Consider the following 21,255-nt stretch of genomic DNA (forward strand, 5'->3'; position numbering starts at 1 on the left):
ACGGACACATAAAAGGGGGTAGTAAAGGATGGTGTGACCACAGGAAATTGGTGGCACGGGAGGACAGGCTTGAGTTAATAATGGTTGGAGCAGAATCAGTGGAATGGTATCAAATAAATAAAACACAAGGTTTTCATGTGTTTGATGCCATTCGATTTGCTCCGTTCCAGACATTATTATGAACCGTCCTCCTTCAGCAACCTCCACTGGGTGTGACTCACAATTTTGAAGTGTTGTAGTAGTGTCCGTATTGTTCCATTCATGTCAGTGGTTACTGTCTCCCTCACAGCTTTATCGGATGTCTGAGGAAGATGTTTTGCTGTGGAGGCTGCTCTCAGAAATGCTGCAACTGAATTCTTCATCACACTGCAACCAGAGACCCAAAAACACACACGCACACACACACACAAATGTGTGTACACAGACATACACACACACATACACACCAGGGATTTATTTAATCCTATTTTTCAATAAACATAAAATCCCATCCTGTTGTTTGTTTTGTTCAGATTGGCAGGTCTTGTCAATTTTTTTTTTTTTTTTTTTTCCAGGGTTGGTTTTGGGAAGGCTCCAAAGCTAGTAGAATAGAGTGGTCCTATTCATTCATTACAACTTTATAAGATTTAGCCTCTTCACTCTGGGAGACCTGTACACATTTGTCTCCTGGAGCCAAGAGGCTTTATAAGGTTGTGCCTGTAGGGAAAGACACGTATGAAGAGAAAAAGCTTTCATGCAGAATTGCTCACCAAACATACATTTTTGTCTAGGGTGTGTGGATTCAACATAGCCCTCTTTAGTTGTACGTGGATTCCAATAATTTATATATATACCACAGGAGGTTGGTGGCACCTTAATTTGGGAGGATGGGCTTGTGGTAATGGCTGGAGCTGAATGGTGCCAAATGCATCAAACACATGGTTTCCATGTGCTTGACACCATTCCATTAGCGCCGTTCCAGCTATTATTATGAGCCATCCTCCCCTCAGCAGCCTCCTATGATATACATACAGTATGTTTATATAATTGGAGTCATTCATGCACTCTTCCTTGTGCATGAGCGCCTCCCTGTGGACACTCGCGAGGCCCCATGTGCAGATGTTATAGCGTTACACGACCAGCGTGGGGCGGTAGCCCTCGATGCCCAACACATTGCTAAACCAGTCGCACTCGTACACATAAAAGGACTAGGAAATATACAACATTTCAAACAAGGGGAGGCGACAAATAAGGAAAACAAAGGAGCCTCTAATCCAACGGGACGAACCGGTACATAGTCGTTAGCGTTTCAGACATCCGTGGAGAGTGATAAGATCGAGTTTGTAAGGTTTGATATTGTATTTGTCATTTGGATGACACAATTAGCTGGCCTGCCTGCATTGGCCAATGATGTTCGTTAACGCCAGGCAGTTATCTGACTATCGACGTTAGCCAGCTAGCGGAGGCCTGTCAAAGCTTTCAAGCGTATCGCATTATTTGTTAGCTGCTACACGAGACGTTCAAGACCTTGCACTTAAAAAATAGCAAGCAAATTTTGATCTTCCTAACTATCTTCAACTACAGTAGTTAGTACAGTAACTAGCTAGTTGGCGCTGTTATAGCCAACTAACTAACTAGATTTCTGGTTAACGTTAGCTAGTCAGACAGCATTGCCGTTGTGGTAGTTAAGTTAGCAAGCGAGCTAACTAGTAATATTTAAAGGCCTGTTGTGTAGTTAGGCCTCCCGTATGGACCACAATATGAGACGTCAGTTGGCAGGATTGCACGAATTTGTGGACACTAACCTAGCAGTTTACAATTAGCCAACACGAAATATTGTGCGCAGACGCTGGCTGACATCTGCACCACACACCCTATTTTGAGGCTCCATGGCATGGATAACGAGGGCGGTTCCCTGTTTTAGAGCTTGCTGATGTTAGCTAAGCTACATTAGCAATGAGCGAGTGATGCAAGAATGTTTTGGTAGTTCATAGTTCGCAACTGCACACGTTGTCTTCCAACTTGCTAGCTACACGACTCTTCTTTCCAATGTCTATATCCAATGATAGCCCGTACTACTAGTTAAATTCGGGACCAATACCAGTCTAGTAGGCTACCATTGTCGCACGAGTTGAACGTACTATTAACGTTACCAAAATCATGGAAATGCACCATGATTGTTTCCAAAGACACTCGGCTTGCTAGTTGGCTATGTATGCAATCTGCACAGATACAATTGTGAATTCGTTATTCTCTATCTAGTACTTAACCAACAGCCTTAAACATTTTACATCTGTTTTGTCCGCTTATCTACATCATTCTAATAACTAAAGGGGGTCACGTTGGAATAGTGCGGGGTTGGCCAAATTCGGATCTGGGGCCTCCCCTTCATCCACGTTTTGGTTTCTGACCTAACACTACACAGCTGATTTAAAATAACCAACTCATCAAGGTTTGATTATCTGAATCCACTGTGTAGTGTTAGGGCAAAAACCAAAACGTTTGGGAAACCCTGGAGTAGATGAGTGCTGCCTACATTAATTAACTTTAGCCTGCAAGTGAAATAAGTATTGACCACTTGGTGAAGTTGAACGGTGCCCAGAGATTCAGTTCAAACCAGGGGCGGGTGTCTGTTTCTATTTTAATATGTTAACATGGGACACATCAGATATGACCAGGCTAGGTCTTGCTTTAGTGCTGGTTGGTTATATTCTTGGCTCCAGTGCTGGGTTCTAATTCTAAATGTAGATGCCAAGACAGGTCAGAGACTGAACAAGACTGTGCCAGAGTTTGGGTTCACAGGTCAGGGGAAGATCACATCTGGAAACAGGTTGCCAAAGTAGACTGACTGACTGGTCTGGTACATCACCCTGTGTCTCGTTCATTATCCACTACATTCTGGGAGTAACTTCACTGGTCTTGGCTGTACACATAACAGTGCTATTGGAATCCATGTTGGGTTTTGATAGCTGAGGAACGCTCAACTCTTCTCTTCTATATTGAGGAGAAGTTGATTATTGACAACAGGTTGTGTGATTTGACGGCAACAACATTGAGTTGCCATCAATCGATATTGTTATTGACCACAACCACCTACTTTCCTGATTTGTGTTGCTCAACTCCGTGTGAAAGCGCTTGTGCCAACTGAATCTGTTTTACGTAGTACATCAAGGCTGTTGCGTCTCCAGTTAAGCAACAACGAGGAGAAAGTAGATTGTATTCAATGAAAGTATGAATTTCAGTATTCCCCGTGAAAGGACCACAGTTAGTTACAAACGTAGGGACATGTAAAAATCTAAATTCTTAAAAACGTCTACAAGTATCGACTGAGGGGACTCAATGGTGTTGCTATCAAATCACGTAACCTCTTATCAATAACTCAACTCCATAATATAAGGGACTTGAGTGTTCCTCAGCTATTTTGAACCAGCTGCATTGTCATGGATGTTCTAAAATGGGGGACATTTTAAGTAAGTCTCCTTTCTGCACCCTTTACATAAAAACAGTGCACCCATCCCTCTGTGGTGAGTTCAACCCTGCCTAATTGGACACATTTAGCACCACTGATGTCAGATTGACACCTTGAACAGCGGTGATGCAGCATAGTACCGGGGCAGCAGGTAGCCTAGTGGTTAGAGAGTTGGACCAGTAACCCAAATCCCACAGCTGACATGGTACAAACCTGTCTTTCTGCCCCTAAACAAGGCAGTTAACCCACTGTTCCTAGGCCATCATTGAAAATAAGAATTTGTTCTTAACTGACTTGCCTAGTTACATTTGGGAATTTGAGGGCCGCCAGTTGCCCATCCCTTGCCCCAGAAAAAAGCTCAGTGAGAGAAGGTCTGACGTGTCCCACTGAGAGGCTCATGTATTGCCCCGGCTCTCACTGCACTAGAAACGGTTATAAGCACCTTAGTTTGTCTGGGGAGGGGTGTGTGAGAGGATATGTGGTGGGTTTGTATTTACACTAGTGGGGAGAGCCTGGAAAAGGGGAGAAGTACCAGTAAATGGAAGTTTCTGTGACCTTAACAACACTAGAAGGGGTTGTGTAGAGGCCCCTTTGGAGTAGGGTAGGGCAGTGGACGTTCTACCTCTGGTCAGTGGTAGGCAATGATTACAATCACTCATGTCTCCATGTCACCTCCTCTTATGATGCAACTGGTCAGTAAACCAATCAATTTGATCATAGTTAAAGTAAACACAACTCTTGCAGTTAGCCTGCCCTTTCAACAACCTCATGCACAATTAGAGTAATGCTTAATATCAAATCTCAGTATGAGGGTGAGGATCAACATTTTGCTTCCACCTCTTTTAGCTGTTTCCTGTCTTCAGATCAATCTGTTTAGCCTGCCCCTCTACATCCTGTTGTTTCTTAGCACTATGAATCTTGGTGTCAGTATGACTTATGAATTGTGAGTCAGTAGGTTATGAATTGTGAGTGAGTAGTATCTTTGTATCAGTATGATTCATGATGAATAGTGAGTCACATTGTTAGTGCCTTTAATGATTTGGCTCCTCCTCACTGAGCTCTCTGAGTCTGTACTGATGCAGTTTGAACAACTGTCACAGTTTGGTTTAGTCTTTCTCTGCAGAGCCCTTTCTTTCTCTTTTCATTTATCATCTCCAGATTTATATTTTCTCTCTCCTCTGTGGATAGGTAGGACTGTGCACTCGCTGCTTGGTCGACCACGGTAACCACCACCATGCCGTTCCCCTTTGGCAAGTCCCACAAGTCGCCGGCGGACATCGTCAAGAACCTGAAGGACAACATGACGGTGTTGGAGAAACACGACATCTCTGACAAGAAGGCTGAGAAGGTAAACACAAAGACATACAGACAGTACCTCCTAGTTACACCTCTCTCCCACTACTCTAACTTGATTAGTGACCTCAGAAATTCTATGGAAGCGATGGAGTGGGGAATTTCAAACCCCTCCCTCGAAGAGTTTGAATTGACTACAGTGTAAATAAATGAATAGGCAGGCCTCTCCAACTCTGTTCCTGGAGAGCTACCCTTCTGTAGGTTTTCATTCCAACCCTGTAACTAACCTGATTCAGCTTATCAACCAGCTAATTATTAGAATCAAGTGTGGTAGATTAGGGTTGGAGTGAAAACCTACAGGACGGTCGCTCTCTGGGAACAGGGTTGGAGTGTGAAAACCTACAGGACCGGTCGCTCTCTGGGAACAGGGTTGGAGTGTGAAAACCTACAGGGCCGGTCGCTCTCTGGGAACAGGGTTGGAGTGTGAAAACCTACAGGACCGGTCGCTCTCTGGGAACAGGGTTGGAGTGTGAAAACCTACAGGGCCGGTCGCTCTCTGGGAACAGGGTTGGAGTGTGAAAACCTACAGGGCCGGTCGCTCTCTGGGAACAGGGTTGGAGTGTGAAAACCTACAGGGCCGGTCGCTCTCTGGGAACAGGGTTGGAGTGTGAAAACCTACAGGGCCGGTCGCTCTCTGGGAACAGGGTTGGAGTGTGAAAACCTACAGGGCCGGTCGCTCTCTGGGAACAGGGTTGGAGTGTGAAAACCTACAGGGCCGGTCGCTCTCTGGGAACAGGGTTGGAGTGTGAAAACCTACAGGGCCGGTCGCTCTCTGGGAACAGGGTTGGAGTGTGAAAACCTACAGGGCCGGTCGCTCTCTGGGAACAGGGTTGGAGTGTGAAAACCTACAGGGCCGGTCGCTCTCTGGGAACAGGGTTGGAGTGTGAAAACCTACAGGGCCGGTCGCTCTCTGGGAACAGGGTTGGAGTGTGAAAACCTACAGGGCCGGTCGCTCTCTGGGAACAGGGTTGGAGTGTGAAAACCTACAGGGCCGGTCGCTCTCTGGGAACAGGGTTGGAGTGTGAAAACCTACAGGGCCGGTCGCTCTCTGGGAACAGGGTTGGAGTGTGAAAACCTACAGGGCCGGTAATATGGTATCTGTGTTTCGAAAATATATATGAACAAAAAAAAATGCCTGTCATGTTTGACTAGAGACATTGGTCCCAACAACCTGTTGAGGGTTTCCTTTCATAACAAGCCATCTCTACACTCTGAAGAAAGTGTATGATGGGATAATCTCAGTGCAACATGGGATGGTGGGTGTTCGGGGTTAGCTAGGTCAGAGGAAACAGTATGGTGACTGATGGAGAGCTAGCTTATATAATGTAGAGAGCTCATTTCATCTGTGTGTCCAGGCCACGGAGGAGGTGTCTAAGAGCCTCGTGGCGATGAAGGAGATTCTGTATGGCACCAATGAGAAGGAGCCCCAGACAGAGGCGGTGGCCCAGCTGGCCCAGGAGCTTTACAACAGCGGCCTGCTCAGCACCCTCGTAGCTGACCTGCAGCTCATCGACTTTGAGGTGAAACACTTTTACACTGTGTTTGTTTCTCTTTGGTACAGCTGCAGGGATATGAGAGATTTCTTTTGAGATGCTGACTAGAAAGTTGGGTCTCCTTTGGGAGGAGTGATATAGATGAGAGAAACCGATTTGTGTCGCTGTACAGAAAGAGTCAAGACTGACTGTGTTCAGTCTCTTCTACTGGCACAGGGACATGCTTTCACAGGGACATGCTTTCACAGGGACATGCTTTCACAGGGACATGCTTTCACAGGGACATGCTTTCACAGGGACATGCTTTCACAGGGACATGCTTTCACAGGGACATGCTTTCACAGGGACATGCTTTCACAGGGACATGCTTTCACATGGACATGCTTTTTTCCTCACTGCAACATGTCGTGTGTGTGTGTGTGTGTGTGTGTGTGTGTGTGTGTGTGTGTGTGGACTTCACTGAGTCAGTGTGGTGTGATTCTCCTCTTCCTCCTTGAAATGCTCAACATCCACATCTTTCAGTTGGTCTGGGTCATTCTCACCCATCAGAAGAGACATCTGTCTTAGCTATTCCTGCTATAGGGAGGCTGAACTTGATAATGGGTGCAAAAACAACGCAATGATACTAATATGAAATGTTACAATTCACCAATGGTGCTAATAGGTGAATGTTTTTATCACCATAACATGTATACGAACATTGAATTCAGAATTTAGGTTCAGAAAAACTTTATGGCTGACCCTTTGTGATGTTTAACACGTTTCTGACATTGCTTCATGTCATTTCTGTACAACATCAGGGTAAGAAGGATGTGGCTCAGATCTTCAACAACATCTTGAGGCGTCAGATCGGGACGCGGACGCCCACCGTGGAGTATCTCTGTACTCAGCAGAACATCCTCTTTGTGCTGCTCAAAGGGTGAGGCTTGGGGTGCCCAAACTCACACTACAACCTGTCATTTACCATGTTGGGGTGTCGCGTTTTTGTGTTGGTTACCACATTGTCTCAATACAAAATAATTAAATGCATGGAAATAGAAAGATAACTATTGCAGAAGTTGACAGAAAGCAGATATTGACAGTAATAACTGTAGACTTAACAATGTCCTATATCAGGGATCATCAACTAGATTCAGCCATGTGCAGACGTCTTTATTTGAATTGACTGGATGGTCGGGGGCCAGAACATAGTTACAAATCATTTGAAGACTGCAAATGTACTGAAAGAAACCCAAACAGATGTGTGTGACTAATACACAATCATTTCAAACCTTGCTTACATTTGTATACGATGTGTCTCTATTATGTGTGGGAATACTTAAACAGATTTCTTATAGTAAAATCACATGGAACTGATTTTCTGGTGTTTTTACAGTCAGAATGGATAATAGTTCAGGAGTGTCCGGTACTTAAAAAAACTATCTTGTGCTTAGCTGTTTTTAAAAAGCTTAGCCTTTATTCTCTTCTTTTTCCATTTGATTGGCTATATGAATGACTTTTGGCAATGCTTCATTGTTTTATGTATGGCTTTCTCCCGATCAAACAATGAATGTAAAGGAGTTCCATTTCAAAGTAATTTTTCTCGCCTAATAACACAAGTTAGCCAGAGGACTAATAATGAGGGAGAACAAAGCATATCAATATCCTATAGAAACATCTAATAACCAGTTTAAGCTTATTAAGAAAGTAATGATCAGTGCAGACCATGAATATCCCTCCAAGCGAGGTTTAAACGCTTTACGACAACTTAAAGTTAGGAACATCAGCTTATTTCCCAAATATTCTAGCCTACGAAGGAGTTGTCCTAAAGTTGTCTTTCATAAATAACACACATTAATGTCTATAGCCTAAGACTAGGCATAGGTTATTTTCAATTACAGCTTTATGATAGATAGAAGAAACAATCTTTATTTTCCTATTTTATGAGGCAATTATTATCCAGTTGTGAAGACGGTAGACTGTTTCTATCCAGCCCATGAAGTAGTCCTATAACCTACACTACATGACCAAAGTATATGGACACCTGCTTGTTGAACAAATCATGGGCATTAATATGGAGTTGGTCCCACTTTGCTGCTATAACAGTATCCACTCTTCTGGGAAGGCTTTCCACTAGATGTTGGAACATTGCTGCAGGGACTTGCTTCCATTCAGCCACGAGCATTAGTGAGGCCGAGCACTGATGTTGGACGTTAGGCCTGGCTCAAAGGTGGCGTTCCAATTCATCCCAAAGGTGTTCGATGGGGTTGAGGTCAGGGCTCTGCAGGCCAATCAAGTTCTTCCACACTAATCTCAACAAACCATTTCTGTATGGACGTCGTGTTGTACACGGGGGCATTGTCAGGGTGAAACAGGAAAGGGCCTTCTCCAAACTGTTACCACAAAGTTGTAAGCACAGAATCATCTAGAATGTCTTTGTATGTTGTAGCATTAAGATTTCCCTTCACTGGAACTAAGGGGCCTAGCCCGAACCATGAAAAACAGCCCCAGACCGTTATTCCTCTTCCACCAAACTTTACAGTTGGCACTATGCATTGGGGCAGGTGTTTCCACTGCTCCAGAGTCCAATGGCGCCGAGCTTTACACCACTCCAGCCGATGCTTGGAATTGCGCTTGGTGATCTTAGGCTTGTGTGCTGCTGCTTGGCCATGGAAACCTGTTTCATGAAGCTCCCGACGAACAGTTCTTGTGCTGAGGTTGCTTCCAGAGTCCGTTTGGATCTCTGTAGTGAGTGTTGCGCTTCAGCTCTCGGCGGTCATGTTTTGTGTGGCCTACCACTTTACAACTGAGCTGTTGTTGCTACTAGACATTTCCACTTCACAATAACAGCACTTGTTGACCGGGGCAGCTCTTGCAGGGCAGAAATTTGACAAACTGACTTGTTCGGAAGGTGGCATCCTATGACGGTGTCATGTTGAAAGTCACTGAGCTCTTCAGTACGGGCCACTCTACTGCCAGTGTTTTGTCTATGAAGATTGCATGGCTGTGTGCTCAATGTTTATATACCTGTCAGCAATGGGGGTGGTTGAAATAGCTGAATCCACTAATTTGAAGGAGTTTCCACATACTAGTGTAGCTCACTACAGTAAGACAGCCCATTCCTCATGACAGTCAGTCACTGCTCCATCACAGCACACACACCTGCTCCTTGCTAGAGCTCTTCCACAATAAAGAAATGTTAGTAAAGATGTACCTGCTAATAGCCTCTGCCCAGGCGTTCAATAACCTTACCTTTTGTCACGATTCATCCCATTGTATTGGATTACACGCTGTCGCCCGACTCTCGTTTTAACTGTTTTCTTTTTCCAACAAGATGTTGTTGTTGGGGGGGCCAATAGGGGGCGATAGCATCGTATGTCAATGTTTAATGGGTACATAATTACGTTAGGACTAAGGTTGACATCGCCCAACCCTACTTGCGTCTTAATAACGGGATACCTCCTTCCTATTCAAATGTCCACCTGGTAGGTACGAGTCTCCAGAGATCGCTTTGAACTGTGGCATCATGCTGAGGGAGTGTATCAGGCACGAGCCGCTGGCCAAGATCACGCTGGGGGCCGAGCAGTTCTACGACTTCTTCAGATACGTGGAGATGTCCACCTTCGACATCGCTTCAGACGCATTCGCCACTTTTAAAGTGAGTTTTCCAAAATGACTGCCGTTTTTCTCAGAACTGTAGTATCTCAGACCCCCTCGGACCGTGGGTTTCTTGGGACCTAAATAGAGGGCCTGCATTTTTAGCTCATTGGTTAAAATACCTGTATATTTTCCTCTTCCAGGACTTGCTAACGAGACACAAGATTCTGAGTGCAGAGTTCCTGGAGCAGCATTACGACAGGGTAAGTCCTCCAAATCGTGCTGAAATGTAACCCGGCGAGGACAGATCTCCATGACGCGTTTCTTTGAATTCTCCTTTTTCTCAATAGCAACCTGTCCTGGTTAACAGAGCTTTTTAAGACTGAGGTCACGCCAGGATAAGCTGAGTTTATTTGCGCTAAACCCCAGCCTGACAACGGAGTATTTCAGAGACATCTGAGATCCATGAAAAGTATACCAGGGATTATGGAAATTACCTTGGCAGCACAGTACTCAGTACCTAACGGAAAAAACAGGCATTTGACACTGTGGCTGTTTTTGAATACAAGGCAGCTCCCTGTCTATCGGTGTGAGAATGTCACTAGTTGGCTTGTCACCGAGTTTGCAAACAAGCAGATGCACTCTGAAATAGCGCTTGACATTCACTATGATTCTTTCTCCTCCCCTCCCTCCAGTTCTTCAGTGAATATGAGAAGTTACTCCACTCTGAGAACTACGTGACTAAAAGGCAATCCCTCAAGGTAAGCATGTTGGTCCTGTTGTCGTAAACCGCTGTCAATTGTATTTGTATGTATACCTGTTTTTCAGGGCTAAGTATAGATGGTCTTTTACATGGTGTTTGGTAACTGAATATCACCAAGCTGACTGATGTTGCATCAGTCTGTGGATGTATTAAGTTTTAGATGCATTTCATCTGCCTGGTAACGTCCTCATACTTTTGCCAATGCATATCATTATCTTCACTTTGCCTTGTGCAAACCCAACTATAATGACTATCTGTTTATATAATTTTAACTGAATCTTCTTTCAAACCTGGCATTTAAATGAATTATTACTTTATCACCTATCACAGACTAATTGCAATTATTACTTCATGTTTTTTTTGTCACGCTGAAACAATCTAGTTGCTGGGAGAGCTTCTTCTCGATCGACACAATTTCACCATCATGACGAAATACATCAGCAAGCCAGAGAACCTCAAGCTAATGATGAACCTTCTTCGGGACAAAAGCCGCAACATCCAGTTTGAGGCCTTCCACGTCTTCAAGGTAAAATAAAAAAACGAGAGACTAGCATAAGGCTATAGCAGGCGGTGCAATTTGATGAGTTTAGTTAGATTGTGAGAATAATTTGTCCTCTTCCTTCACCTGTAGGTGTTTGTGGCCAACCCCAACAAGACACAGCCCATCTTGGACATTCTTCTGAAGAACCAGACCAAACTCATCGAGTTCCTCTCCAAGTTCCAGAACGACAGGACGGAGGACGAACAGTTCAATGATGAAAAGACGTACCTGGTCAAACAGATCAGAGATCTGAAGAGGCCGTCCCCCCAGGAGGCCTGAGGGAGGGGCTTAAGGGGTCCAGACAACATCTGGATAGCGGACTCATCAGCAGCCGCTGCTGTTCTGGTTTTTCCACCATTTTGAGGAAGAAAAAAATTACGCGCCCACATTAAGTCATCAGGAAGTCTCCCGCTCATTCTGCTGTTCAACGCAACGGACATTAGATTTATTTTTTCCGATTTTTATTTCCAGTATCTCCTTTTAAAAAGATGAACATAATAGATGCTGCTTGTTTCTTCCACATTAAGACATGTGGAAGGGTAACAACACAACAAAGGTCATAGCTACATTTGAGTGCTATGCAGACTTCTGCACACACACATAGTGCTATAATATCAACATAAACCTTGAGGTGAAAAGGTACTAGCAAAGTGAGCATGGTTGCATGCCTTGTTCGAATGTGACAGATCCATCCCTGTACTTGGCTAAACGCTGGCCCTGTCTACTTAGTGTCACAGTCTGCAAAAAGCACGTACCAGCTACAACTCTTATCTATGCTTTCATCGTATACAGCAGCAACAGTGATACATTTTGAAATGGGCTCTCCAATGGCCTCATACCAAACCATGCAGCTATTGGTGTGTTGTGAAACAGCACAAAGCGAATGATATGGGTAAAATGCTAGATATTATTTCGGTACAGGCCTGACTTGTTCTGGGACAGGGTGAACATGTACATATGACTTTTATTTTTGCTTTGTAGATTTTGTTGAAACATTGACAAATGAATATATATATTTTACCTTAAATCAAGTTTTTCGGTAATTCTAATCAAATTCATTTTTAAGAGGAAAAATCTCCTTTTTTTGCATTTTAATTTTACTGCTGAATTTAAATGGTGGCTGGTTTTTCTTTGTACATAATGTCCAGCCAGGGCCAGCTCTTACATTGTTAACCTAGAGGACATTACTAATAATTAGTACAGCTGGGGAATGTAATGGTATTAGCCCAGATCTCTTAATCCTCTTATCTTTCCGTCTGTATTTCAGTAACTCGGACGACTAAAATGTGCTGGGGTGCCAGGACAGTGGGGTGGGGTGGAGGGAGGGGAGGGAATGGGATGGGGCAAGGTGATAACTAAAACATCAAGCCTGTGTTTGTGCTGAGCAGTCAGCCAATGGTCACCTTCCCCTGCTCAGACATTGCATGTATCAACTAATGGTTGCGTGCCACGTCATCCACTGAGAGATTGCTATAACATATGTGGTTAGCTGATACAATGCTTGTATAGGATATATTTTACGGAAGATCTGGCAGGTGTCAGCAATGCCTGGGTAGAGGAACACGCCCTCCATCACCCAACTGGAATCTGATCCGGGAGGGGGGGGTTGAGGGGGATTTCAGAGAATCACATCATTCTTCCCCCCACTCATCCACTCTGGTTTATTATGATATTCACTGCTTTCTGGTGGTGTTGCACCATATCTAGTGAGCTTCAGGAGTTGACAATTATTTGGCACATTCAAATGTTTCCCCTTTACCACCCAGTTTGAGCCTTTTTCATTGGGGTTGAAATTCCAGTACAATTCCAGAGCATTAAGTATGTTCTTTGGAGATTGTTTAAATGTTTACTTTACACTGACTGAGCTAATCTGCCATTTGAAACACCATATTTATTTGAGGGATGGAGTTGATTGGATGATATGAATATATTGCATATATACCACTCAAAATACATTGTTTACTTGCAGTGAAGGATATGGTCAGAGAGTGATGTTGAGCCAAGTGCTTTTGACTGAAAGCTCAAGATATCCCAATAGATGGTAGATCAACCATTTCATTGTGCAAACCAACAGATACCAGTATTCCTCAATGCATACTTAAATTGCATGTTCCTCTACTGGCTGCATGGTACTCTCTACAAGCAATGTTGTACTGGAATTTTCCAAAAATAACAAATGAACATTTGAGATAATTTCAAGCTACGTCTAACCTTTGACTCCAGTCCCAGCACATTGAGTGTGTGGGTGCTTTCAGTAGTGTCAAAGGCTTTGGCCTTACCATCTAAACATAAATAAATGAAAAACATTTGGAATAAATTTAACCATTGCTCAGTGTTAATTGTTTCTCATTGTCATTTCCTGTATCTGTCTGCTGAATGTATGGAAGAGTAAAAACATTTTTTTATCCAGCACTCAATTTACGGTATATACCCTATCCTGGAGTTTGACGACGTGTGCGTTATTTAGCTATGGATACTTGGCTATTGTAGCCTTTTCTTTTTATAAACAGAATGTGCTAATGATACCGCATAATTATCAGTTCCCCCTTTCTCTATTTTTTTTCACGGACGGTACTCTTAACACTACTCATCATCACGTAGACGTAACTCATTCCAGTGCCTGTGCCTTTAAGTGGGCTTAAAAGTCAAACTTCCGGTAGATTGATACCACCAGCTATATTGTATCAGTAATAACAGAAGAGGCTCGCATACGAAAGGGGATCTAGCTACTGTAGCTAGAAAGAATCGAAACCCACCCGACCAGCCTTTGACAGGGACAGCCATGGTCAAGATCACTTTCCAGTCCGTCGCGGGACAGAAAGCCGAGAAAGAGCAGAATGATTGCGACAAGACCGACATTCTCATAACCCATCCAATGGTAAATTAGTGATGCATTTCTCTGTTGTGGTTGGCAACATATATCGCGTTGTGTGCTGTGCCCTTCGATAAAACATAGCGCTAGCTAGCTATCTCCAGCAATTATGAAGTTACGCGCGGTGGGCTGTCAAGCGTCTGCAGGGCATTTTACCGGTACAATCATCGACGTAACAGGAACATTTTTAACGTTATTTGACAGCAGAGCAGCCATTGTCATGTATAAGGAAATAAAACGATGCTGTGCGGCTAACGAGCTCTTTGTGGACATTTTGCCAAATAGTCTACGGATAAAGGGGAACTGCTAACATTACTATTGAACACAGTTAAGTGGATGTTCTTAGACCGATTAGCTTTATTGACATCAATTATTTAGGCCAACGTAAAGCTCTGAGAATTTAACTCTAATGTTGTCAATATTTGAGTTAAATTCTTAGCTGTAAGAACCTAAACCAAGAAGGATCAAATTGTTATTTAAGCATAGGCCTATAATGTTGGCTGTGGGTTATGAATAATTATTGTATCTCTTGGGAAATGTGAATGGATTACAATAAAAACATGTTTACCAAACACAGGCAGCAGACAAAATGGCAGATGGAGGTTACTGCTGGCCATGCAAGTTCATATTTAATAAGTTGCATCACTGTGCCAGCAGTAGGCTACAGTTCTCAACTTGTGATGCAGTCCTTCAAGGAAAGCTTGGCTTCTCAGCATCCTGCTGTTTCAAATCCAATAAAATAATAAAATATGCGTTTTTTTCAGTCAGCCCCCTGCATTCAGTAATGAACTACAATGAAAGCCTGAGACAAGTATTTGATCAAAGGTTTGAAATATGCATCTTCACCAATTAGGCTGTACGTGTACCTGTTTTTATCTCAAGGGTAAGTTGGCACTGACCTATTGGCAGTTACCTTCTATAATATAGTGTTTGTTGGAAATGTAGACAGACTATCGTCACATTTTCAGTCAACCTAAGGCTCTCCTATCTCAATCAGCAGGGAAGAACACTGGTACAAATCTGTCTCTGTGGAGAAAACACACACAGACAGCGAAAATGATGCCTAGTCTATCCCTTCATCCTTGTGCATCTTATCTCCTAGTTTATCCTTCACCACAGGTTGTCATAACACTAAGATTTTTGCTTTGATAGTCTGTGAGCTGTTTTCATACATAGGCAATAGCCGCGTCAGGAGATTCAAGTACCAGCTAAGAATAGCTTGCTTTGTTGTCTCCTATGCACAGAGCTCATCCTCCAGGATAAATGTACCTGTACACCCACCTATCCACCCACGTAGTTGCACATATACGGTAGAAAGGATTTCCGCTCACATCCGTCACATGTTATGTTAATTATCATAAATGGTTATGTGAGCGGTGTAGGCTACAATTGTGCGCCTATTGCCAACCCGTGCCACCCTGCCAACAAACAGGTTGAGCGTGTGACAGAGACAGATGGGATGAGAGACTGGGGGTGGTGTTACTCTCTGTCTTTAGAAGTGCCATGTTACTAGCCACTCTGTTATCCATCTCTGCCTCCCACGTTGCTGTTCCCCTGCTAAAACATGCAGATTTTTTCTATCTAAGACCAGGAACATAATGCACTCTTAACCCCACCTGACTTAGTCTGCCCTATTCTATGGAGGCACATCAGAACATCTGTGAAACACTAGCTTTTCACCAAGTATCAAAGCCTTACCAGTAAGCTTTGTCTGAGCTTCTTCTGTAGTGTGAGGCAGCCTGCTGTAGAAGTGCACTGCCTGGACAGGACACTAGCCTGTGTTTAAGTATGTGGCCCTGTGTCTCTCCCTGTCAGGAGGAGGAGCTGGTTCTGCCTCTGCGCTCAGGGAGATCTCCTCTGAATGGCCTATGCTGCCTGACCTTTGGCCTGGTGGTCTTCATGTCTGGTCTGGTATTGGCCTCCATCTATGTCTACCGCTACTACTTCATACCCCAGGTACCTAGAACCTACATCCAGTGACAGCATGAGACAATACTCTATCGCTCTGGCCTCTATGGTCCTACACTATATATACAAAAGTATGTGGACACCCCTTCAAAATTGTGGATTTGGTTATTTCAGCCACCCCGTTGCTGACAGGTGTATCAAATCGAGCACACAGCAATGCAATAGAGCGCATAGCATGTAAAAATTGTCCGTCCTCGGTTGCAACACTCACTACCGAGTTACAAACTGCCTCTGGAAGCAACATCAGCACAATAACTGTTCGTCAGGAGCTTCATGAAATGGGTTTCCATGACCGAGCAGCTGCAGACAAGCCTAAGTACAGAGTTTCCTCTGTAGCAGTGGAAAGCCCGGTGGACAAATCTGGGTTTGGCAGATGCCAGGAGAACGATTCCTTCCCGACTGCATTGTGTCAACTGTAAAGTTTGTTGGAGGAGGAATAATGGTCTGGGGCTGTTTTTCATAGTTCGGGCTAGGCCCCTTAGTTCCAGTGAAGGGAAATCTTAATGCTACAGCATACAGTACGATGACATTCCAGAGGATTCTGTGCTCTCAACTTTGTGGCAACAGTTTGGGGAAGGCCTTTTCCTGTTTCAGCATGACAATGCCCCTGTGCACAAAGCGAGGTCCATACAGAAATGGTTTGTCGAGATCGGTGTTGAAGAACTTGATTGGCCTGCACAGAGCCCTGACCTCAACCCCATCAAACCCTTTTGGGATGAATTGGAACACCGACTGTGAGCCAGGCCTAATCGCCCAACATCAGTGCCCGACCTGACTAATGCTCTTGTGGCTGAATGGAAGCAAGTCCCTGCAGCAATGTTCCAACATCTATTGTAAAGCCTTCCCAGAAGAGTGGAGGCTGTTATAACAGCAAAGGAGACAAACTCCATATGAATGATTTTGGAATGAGTTGTTGATCGAGCAGGTGTCCACATACTTCACATGTAGTGGGTCTTCTGATGTTGAATTTCTAAATGTGCATCCTGGTTTAACTGTCTCTGGTGGTGGTATAACGTACATTTTGAGGTCAGTTGTTTATCAGACATTGGTCCTTCTTTCCCAGTCTGAGATCATGAAACATTCAATAATAGCAGTGACTGATAATGAGGATGATAGTTATTGATAGCCTTGCTAACGGTTCCCCTGGGCCTTGACCTAGATCCCAGAGGAGAGTCTGTTCCACTGCAGGGTTCGTTATGAGGACTCAGTGTACGCCCCTCTGAGAGGCAGACAGGAGCTGGAGGAGAACGTGGGCATCTACCTGGAAGACAACTATGAGCAGATCAGCGTGCCTGTGCCCCACTTTGGGGGAAGCGACCCTGCTGACATCATCCATGACTTTCACAGGGTGAGGAGGACTAGGCACATCCACGCACGTACCCACACACCTGATGTAGAGTCAATCAGCCAGGTTTTTGACATGCATAGTTTTATTTAGTTTCTGTCTGTCACCAGGGACTGACTGCCTACCATGACATCGCTCTGGACAAATGCTATGTCATCGAGCTCAACACCACCATCGTTATGCCCCCACGGAACCTCTGGGAACTGCTGGTCAATGTTAAGGTAACATAAAGCCTGTCTCTCTCACTTTCTGTTTGAGATGCCATCTCCCATTTTCCACAGCTTATTATTCTCTCTTTGTCCCTGTCTCTCTCTCTGCCTCTCTTTCTGTCTCTCTCAATTCAAGGGGGTTTAATGGCATGGGAAACATGTTTACAAAGGGCTTTATTCACATGGGAAACTGGTTTACAAAGGGCTTTATTGGCATGGGAAACTGGTTTACAAAGGGCTTTATTGGCATGGGAAACTGGTTTACAAAGGGCTTTATTGGCATGGGAAACTGGTTTACAAATGGCTTTATTGGCATGGGAAACTGGTTTACAAAGGGCTTTATTGGCATGGGAAACTGGATTACAAAGGGCTTTATTGGCATGGGAAACTGGTTTACAAAGGGCTTTATTGGCATGGGAAACTGGTTTACAAAGGGCTTTATTGGCATGGGAAACTGGATTACAAAGGGCTTTATTGGCATGGGAAACTGGTTTACATCGTCAACGCAAGTGAAATAAACAATAAAAAATGAACAGTAAACATTACACACAAGTTTCAAAGGAATGGAGGCATTTCAAATGTCATTATGGTTATGTACAGTGTTATAATGTGCAAATAGTCTCTCTCATTCTCTCTAACCCTGTCCACCCCCCCTCTGTGTTTAGAAGGGGACATACCTGCCCCAGACCTACATTATCCAGGAGGAGATGTTTGTGACAGGGAAGGTTCACAACATGCGCCAGCTGGGGCCCTTCATCTACCGCCTGTGTAACGGCAAGGACACATACCGCCTGAAGCGCCACGCCCGCAGACGTGAGTCGGGAAGGGGGGGTTCAGAGCTTTGTATAAGGTTGTGCGGGTCGTTCAGGGTCTGAATGGTCTACCTATTCTCTTGTCTAATAAAAGTCTTTCACTGTCTGACCTGTAGGCATCAACAAACGTGAAGTGGCGAACTGCCATCGCATCCGCCACTTTGAGAACACGTTTGTGGTTGAGACGGTCATCTGTGATGGAGTGTAAACTGTTACCTCAGCTTGACCTTCTGGCACGACACCCTACGGCACAGCCACCTCTCCAGCCACTGTAGCGCATCCCTGTGTAGATACTTAGAATGACCTTTCAGTTGCACTTTAACTATGGTTTTGTTATTTTTTTCCATATGTTTAAACTATTTAAGGAATTGTCAGTAGTGAGGTTTTCCTTGTGTTTCCTGGCTGCAATAATACATGTTTTTCTCTGTAATTTACCTTGGATGAAATAGTTTCATGGAGCAGAACCACTAAGCCAATTATGATATGGAGGTTTTTCCACTTAAGAGAACTGTGACGGCCTTGGTTGTCAGGGAAGACAACAGTTTCCATGTGTTGTCATGGCGACTACTTGATTTCCCTGCTCTTGAAATTATTTCGCGTGTGAAATCCTGCTACTGTCAGCCACCACCTGACCTAATGTTGTCGCATCGCCCTCAGCTTTCTCTTGCTCTTTGTCGCACTGTTTGTCTGTCACGACCCCGCCCCCCCAGCACACCTCATGCTTCTCTTTTGTATTTCTTCTTCTTTAGCTCAGTCACCCTATCAAAGTAAAGGAAAACATGAATGTGAGTTTAAGAACCCTACAAAGTGAGTTAAGAACCAGTGTCCCTACAAAGTGAAGTAGACAAATTGGCCATTATTAGTCTTTGTGTGTGTTTGCACCTGTATGTAAGGCCTCAAAAGTATAGAATCATGTACATGACACTTAATGTAGTTATGTAATATTATACCAGATTATTTCCAGCCAAGCTGCCCTTCTCCCTGTGAACGTGTCAAAGACTGTTTCTCCCTCCTTATTGATGCCCCTCTCATCACCTCTTATTGTTTATATTTCAGGGGAGGTGGAGCCTCTCCCCCTTCATTTGCACTCTTTATCAATGCTTTTGTGAGTCATTCTAGTAGAATTGTCATTTATTTTTCACCCTGCATGTGTGTTTCTCTAAGGATAAACCGCACTGTTAGAATCTTTTCTAAGAGCACGTTTAAAGCCTTGGTCCAGAGTCAGAGACTGGACTAAAGTAATGATTGCTGTGAGGGAGTTTATTATATCATATGCTAATATATACCTTAGACAGGTCTGTATATTTTGTCTGCTGGTGAAGTCTTATCTGTGAATAAAGTAGTTAAAACACCCAGGGGCGTCTATCCCTTGTTCTTTCTAAATAACTGTTACCACAAGGCACTACAGAGGGTATTGCGTACGGCCCAGTACATCACTGGGACTAATTTTCCTGCCATCCAGCACCTCTATGCCAGGCGGTGTCAGAGGAAGGCCCTAAAAATTGTCAGACTACAGCCACCCTAGTCATACTGTTCTCTCTGCCACCACACGGCAAGCGGTACCAGAGCACCAAGTCTAGGTCCAAGAGGCTTGTTAACAGCTTCTACCCCCACAAGCCATAAGACTCCAGCCAACCTAGTTATACTGTTCTCTCTGCCACCACACGGCAAGCGGTACCAGAGCGCCAAGTCTAGGTCCAAGAGGCTTGTTAACAGCTTCTACCCCCACAAGCCTTAAGACTCCAGCCACCCTAGTTATACTGTTCTCTCTGCCACCACACGGCAAGCGGTACCAGAGCGCCAAGTCTAGGTCCAAGAGGCTTCTAAACAGCTTCTACTCCCAAGCCATAAGACTCCAGAACATCTAATCAAATGGCTACCCCCCCCCCCACCTTTTAACGCTGCTGCTACTCTCTGTTACTACTATGCATATAGTCACTTTAATATCTCTACTGCACATTGACTGTGTACCGTACCCTGTGTATATAACCTCGCTATTGTTATTTTACTGCTGCAGTTTAATTATTTGTTACTTTCATTTCTTATGTTTTATTTTAAAACTGCATTGTTGGTTAAGGGCTTGTAAGTAAGCATTTCACTGTTGTATGTGACACAATATTTGATTTGTTTGCGGGCCTTCATGGAACATTTGGCTGTCCCGATTCTCTTTGGTTCTGTGCGTGTGTCACCAGCCTTGTTTCAGTGTCTAGACTCTAGAGGTAACGGATCATATTCTTAAGTGTTAGTGGGTGAAAGTGTGAATCTCGGTTGCTTAAAGTGGTGAGTTGTGGTATGCTCTGAGCTGTCTTTTAGTAAGGGAAAGTGTAAACAATCTCATGCACTGACCTGGTTTGGGCATAGTGGAAAAGCAACTTTGTTTTTCACACAGTTAAATGTCGCATAGGAGTGGCGCCACCTGTCGGAAGACAATGACTCATTTGATGAATTTATTTGAATGGCACCTTTTACACTGGCTTTCCTATACTAGACTCCATAGTGACTTTATGTCCTGTCTGTCTGCCATATAGCCTGTGCACAGATGTCCCTCCATATGGCAGGGCTCTGAGCCACAGAGCTTTTGGATGGCTGCTGCTGCCTGCCTGGCTCCTCAGCCAGAAACTTCATGAGTTATCAACAAAGTCACATGGCTATCTGATGGTCGAACCAATCAACAAAGGGAACTGTTGGGCACCCGGCTCCGCATGTGAATGAAAGCCTTAGTAATTATTAGTACTTTTGGGGAAATGACAGTGTGGTCGATGTACAAAACCTATATACAGTAAATGTCAATGACTTCAGTCTTAACCATCAAAATCACGAAGATAAGAGGTCAAATGTTTATTCTATAAAACAATTGTATTGGCACATCTTAAAG

At 44.1% G+C, this 21,255-nt stretch overlaps 2 protein-coding genes across 5 annotated transcripts; both read left to right on the forward strand.

The window, feature by feature from the left end:
* Nucleotides 1-1,127: 1,127 nt before the first annotated feature.
* Nucleotides 1,128-13,513, forward strand: LOC135546623 (calcium-binding protein 39-like). Of its 3 annotated transcripts, none has more exons than XM_064975199.1 (9): nt 1,128-1,327; nt 4,637-4,796; nt 6,157-6,321; nt 7,095-7,213; nt 9,763-9,931; nt 10,074-10,133; nt 10,566-10,631; nt 11,016-11,159; nt 11,265-13,513. In XM_064975199.1, exons 2-9 carry the CDS (start codon nt 4,683-4,685, stop codon nt 11,451-11,453), a joined length of 1,026 nt encoding a protein of 341 aa, XP_064831271.1. In that variant the 5' UTR covers nt 1,128-1,327; nt 4,637-4,682; the 3' UTR covers nt 11,454-13,513. The 3 variants fall into 3 exon arrangements, with proteins under 3 accessions (XP_064831271.1, XP_064831272.1, XP_064831273.1); XM_064975200.1 differs by having other exon boundaries at nt 1,128-1,322; XM_064975201.1 differs by having other exon boundaries at nt 1,128-1,269.
* Nucleotides 13,514-13,830: 317 nt separating this feature from the next.
* Nucleotides 13,831-19,733, forward strand: LOC135546625 (integral membrane protein 2C-like). 2 transcript variants are annotated; one of them, XM_064975207.1, is made up of 6 exons: nt 13,831-14,052; nt 15,862-16,002; nt 17,174-17,362; nt 17,470-17,580; nt 18,234-18,381; nt 18,497-19,733. In XM_064975207.1, the coding sequence occupies exons 1-6, from the start codon at nt 13,957-13,959 to the stop codon at nt 18,586-18,588; spliced, it is 777 nt and encodes a 258-aa protein (XP_064831279.1). In that variant the 5' UTR covers nt 13,831-13,956; the 3' UTR covers nt 18,589-19,733. The 2 variants fall into 2 exon arrangements, with proteins under 2 accessions (XP_064831279.1, XP_064831280.1); XM_064975208.1 differs by lacking the exon at nt 15,862-16,002.
* Nucleotides 19,734-21,255: the final 1,522 nt, after the last annotated feature.

This window comes from Oncorhynchus masou, chromosome 9, assembly GCF_036934945.1.
Source record: "Oncorhynchus masou masou isolate Uvic2021 chromosome 9, UVic_Omas_1.1, whole genome shotgun sequence".
Lineage (NCBI taxonomy): Eukaryota > Metazoa > Chordata > Actinopteri > Salmoniformes > Salmonidae > Oncorhynchus > Oncorhynchus masou.